This window comes from Colobus angolensis, unplaced genomic scaffold (genome assembly GCF_000951035.1).
Source record: "Colobus angolensis palliatus isolate OR3802 unplaced genomic scaffold, Cang.pa_1.0 Scaffold516, whole genome shotgun sequence".
Taxonomy (NCBI): Eukaryota; Metazoa; Chordata; class Mammalia; order Primates; family Cercopithecidae; genus Colobus; species Colobus angolensis.
Window position 1 is genome coordinate 492,679 of NW_012118666.1, and position 4,065 is coordinate 496,743.

The window sequence follows — 4,065 nt, forward strand, 5'->3', positions numbered from 1 at the left end:
TGAGCCACCACGCCCGGCCTTTATTTTTTGAGACAAGGTCTTGCTCTTGTTTTGTTGCCCGGGCTGGAGTGCAGTGGTGTGATCACAGCTCACTGCAGCCTCAGCTGTCCTGGCTCAAGCGATCCTCCCACCTCAGCCTCCCAAGTAGCTGGGACCACAGGCATGCATTACCATACCTGGATAATTTTTCCATTGTTGGTAGAGACAAGGTTTCCCTATGTTGCCCAGGCTGGTCTTGAACTCCTGGGCTTAATTAATTATCCCGCCCTGGCTTCCAAAGTGCTTAGATTACAAGCATGTGCCACCATGCCTGCCTTATTTTTTTTATATTTTTTGTAGAAACAGGGTCTTGCTATGTTGCCCAGGCTGGTCTCAAACTCCTGGGCTCAAGCAGTCTTCCTGTATCAGGCTCCCAAAGCACTGGGATTACAGGCGTGAGCCACCATGCCCAGCCAACTGTGTGGATTTGGGGGCCAATTCCTGAGATGGGAACTGTAAGGGGGGTGGTTGGTGTTAGGGGAGGCCTGGATAGATGTGGTTAGGACATGTTCCATTTGGGCTGCAGTCCTGGGTTGAATAGTGTCCTCTTAAATTTCATGCCCACTCAGGATCTCAGGATGTGACCTTAGCCAGGCATGGTGGTTCACACCTATAATCCCAGAATTTTGAGAGGCTAGGGTGGGAGGATCGCTTGAGCTCAGAAATTTGAGACCAGCCTGGGCAATATAGTGAGATCCCATCTCTGTAAAAATCAAACAAAATAAAGAACAAATGTGACCTCGTTTGGAACAGGGTCTTGCACATGTAGTTAGTTAAAATGAGGTCATATTGGATTAGGATTGGACTAGAGTGGGCCCTAAATCCAGTGACTGCTGTCTCCATAAGATGGTCAAGTGAAATGCCACAAAGGGAAGGTGGCAAAGTGACAGGAGGCAGGGACTGGCCTGATGCAGTTATACAGGCCAAGGAACACCAAGAGCTGCCGGCAATCCTACTGGAAGCTAGATTGGAATAGATTCTCCAATACCTTGATTTCAGACTTTTTTTCTTTTTTTGAAAAGGAGTCTCACTCTGCTGTCCAGGCTGAAGTGCAGTGGTGCAATCTCGGCTCACCGTAACCTCCGTCTTCCAAGTTCAAGTGATTCCCCTGCCTCAGTCTCCAGAGTAGCTGGGATTACAGGCACCCACCACAATGCCCAACTAATTTTGTATTTTTAGTAAAGACTGTGTTTCACCACATTGGCCAGGCTGGTCTAGAACTCCTGACCTCAAGTGATCTGCCCGCTTTGGCCTCCCAAAGTGTTGGGATTACAGGCATGAACCACCGCGCCCAGCCTTGATTTTAGACTTCTGGCTTCCAGAACTTCGAGGGCATATGTTTGTGTTGTTTTAAGCCACACATTTGCGGCCGTGCGTTACTGCAGCCCCAGGAAATTGATACAGGCGCTTACTTCTTCCTCAATTGGGTGGAGATGTCAAGTGGGCATGGTAGAGGGAGCTTGGGGAAGACTGTGGGACTCATAGGGACTCATCCAGGGCACAGAGGCCACAGTCTGGAAGCTCTCAGGGCGAGTGTGGACAAGGGGTGAAGGGCCTGGGACTGAGCTCTTGGATGGGCCAGTGTTCAGAGAACAGGAAGGAGGAGAAGCCAGCAGAAGAGGCGGGGGCGTTGGAATGGGGGTGTCTCATTGTGCAGCTGGGGGAGTGTGGACAGGAGGGAAGACCATGAGCCTGATAAACTGCTGGAGAGTTCTGCAATAAAGGCAGGCAGAGAGGTGGGGTGATACAGCTGGAGGGGACCAGGAGGTCAAGGAGGGGCTCTGGTTTTTATTTCTGACTTTTAAGATGGGTGGGGGCCAGATGTGATGGCTCATGCATGTAATCTCAGCCCTTTGGGAGGCCGAGGCAGGAGAATTGCTTGAGCCTAGGAGTTTGAGACCCACTTGGGCAACATAGCGAGACCCCGCCTCTAAAAAAAAAAAAAAAAATTAGCCGGGTGTAGGAGCACACGCCTGTAGTCCCAGCTACTTGAGAGAGGCTGAGGCAAAGTCTCACTTGAGCCCAGGAAGTGGAGGCTTCAGTGAGCCCAGATCGTGCCACTGTACTCCAGCCTGGGCAACAGAGTGAGATCCTGTCTCCAAAAAAAAAAGGGTGAGGATGATGAAGGGATGAGTGGGACTTTGGTCATTTTGCCTTCGGGTTGCCATGAATATGATCACAATTCAGTTTGGTACAACAAAACGTCGAGTGGGGATTCTGCAACCCTTTGGACTGAATTAGCTGTCTGTCACTGTCTGTCCCGCCTTCTGCCTCTCCCAGCCAGGGCCGATTGGATCCAGGGTAGGCCCCTATCCAGAGCCAGCCAGCCCATTGGCTACCACTGGGACCAATCAGAGCCTCTCTCGATGACAGCTGGTAGGTAGTGGGCGGGGCTGGGAGAAGAGCAAGCTGGGAGACACAGTGGGAAACAGACAGGAGCCTGACCCCCGACACAGATGGGAGGGAGGCCCCGAGCAAGGGGCACATGGATGGGCTTAGCTCCTGATGCTGCTTCTGGCTCCAGTCCCCTGAACAGCCTGCCCTGCTGTGACCTTTCCTATAGCCCCTCAGTAAGCCCCCATGGTGACTGCAGCTGGCACAGGGGGTCTCTGTTCCTGGCAAACAGAGGTGCTTTTCCCAGAACCCCATCCAACCCCTGCAGGAGAGCAGCTGCCAATGGAAAAGTCAGCCAGGAGCAACCACATGGCCTGCCCCTTGGCTAAGAGGGAAACTTAATCAGAGCATGCTGAGCTGGGCTGAGGCTCTGACGCCTGGTTGTGCCCCAACATCCATTTATTTTTTTTTTTTGAGACAGTCTCACACACACACAAAAAAAGCAAAACAAAACAAAACAAAAAAACAAAAAAAGCACAGGTGCAATCATAGCTCACTGGAGCCTCCATCTCCCAGACTCAAGCGATCCTCTAGCCTCAGCCTCCCCAAGTAGCTGGGACCACAGGTGCACACGACCAAGCTCGGCTAACTTTTAAAATTTTTTGTAGAGATGTGGTCTTGCTACGTTGCCCAGGCTGGTCTTGAACTCCTGGGCTCAAGTGATCCTCTGCCTTGGCCTCCTGAAGTGCTGGGATTATAGGTGTGAGCCACCATGCCCAGCTCCATTGGTCTCTGAGCCTCAGTTTTCCTACCTACAAATTCTGTGACTCAGCAAACTACTTTCAGCCAAAATTTTACCTGGAATCCAAGATGAACGAAGGGGCACCTTCAGGGCTACTGCCTAAGAAGAAGGGACAAGGGACCTCAGCCATTCTATCCTGGGGCCCAGTCCTCCATCTGCCCTGCCCTGGGTTCATCCTGCCCACCCCATCCAGCTACTGACACGGGGAGCACAGCTTCCCTGGGGGGCTCGTGGGGCTGAGCTACTCACACCTCAGACACTAGACCTTTGATCCTTCCCCATTTCCCCCCAACCAGCCCCTTCCCCCAGGGTCCTGGAGTTGCTGCTGGACCTCACGACCATCTGCCCTAGCAGGGGCCAGGGACTGGTGCTAAGAGTGCCCAGGGAAGGGGCCTCTGACTGTTACCTCCAGGTCTCCCTTGGTGATGGACTCCTCCTCCACGCGGAACTGCAGATCCTCCACCTTCCTGCAGGGGAGGGAAAGAGGCGGCTGACCCGGCTTTGCCCAGAGCAACAGGATTCACCAAGTGAGCAATAGCAGAGAAGAGGCGAGGCCATCAGAATGGCCCAGAGTCCAGAGGCAAGGCCATCAAAATGGCCCACAGTCCTGGAAAGCTCTAGATCTCCCAACCTGCTGTCCTGCACTCTAGGAAGAACCACAAATAACTCCAGAATGGGAGTGTTCAAGGCAACACCCTTCCTCCTCAGGGTGGGGGGAAATAAAATAAAGGACAGGGTGGCCCGGGGATGTGAGTGAGAACACTGTTTTCTTTCCTTTCTTCCTTCCTTCCCTTCCCCTTCCCTTTCCCCTCCCTCCTCCTTCTCCCTCCCTTTGCCGTCCCCTCCCCCTCATTTCTTGGAAATTTGACTTTCTTTTCTGTCATCAGTTT

At 52.6% G+C, this 4,065-nt stretch overlaps 1 protein-coding gene across 1 annotated transcript in view; it reads right to left on the reverse strand.

Annotated features, from left to right (window-relative positions):
• The window catches only part of CLIP2 (CAP-GLY domain containing linker protein 2), an 82,469-nt gene that overhangs the window by 37,805 nt on the left and 40,599 nt on the right, over positions 1-4,065 (reverse strand). The window contains exon 7 of the mRNA XM_011960589.1: positions 3,582-3,642. Within this exon, the coding sequence (XP_011815979.1) occupies positions 3,582-3,642 (61 nt within the window). The remainder of the gene's footprint in view (positions 1-3,581; positions 3,643-4,065) is intronic.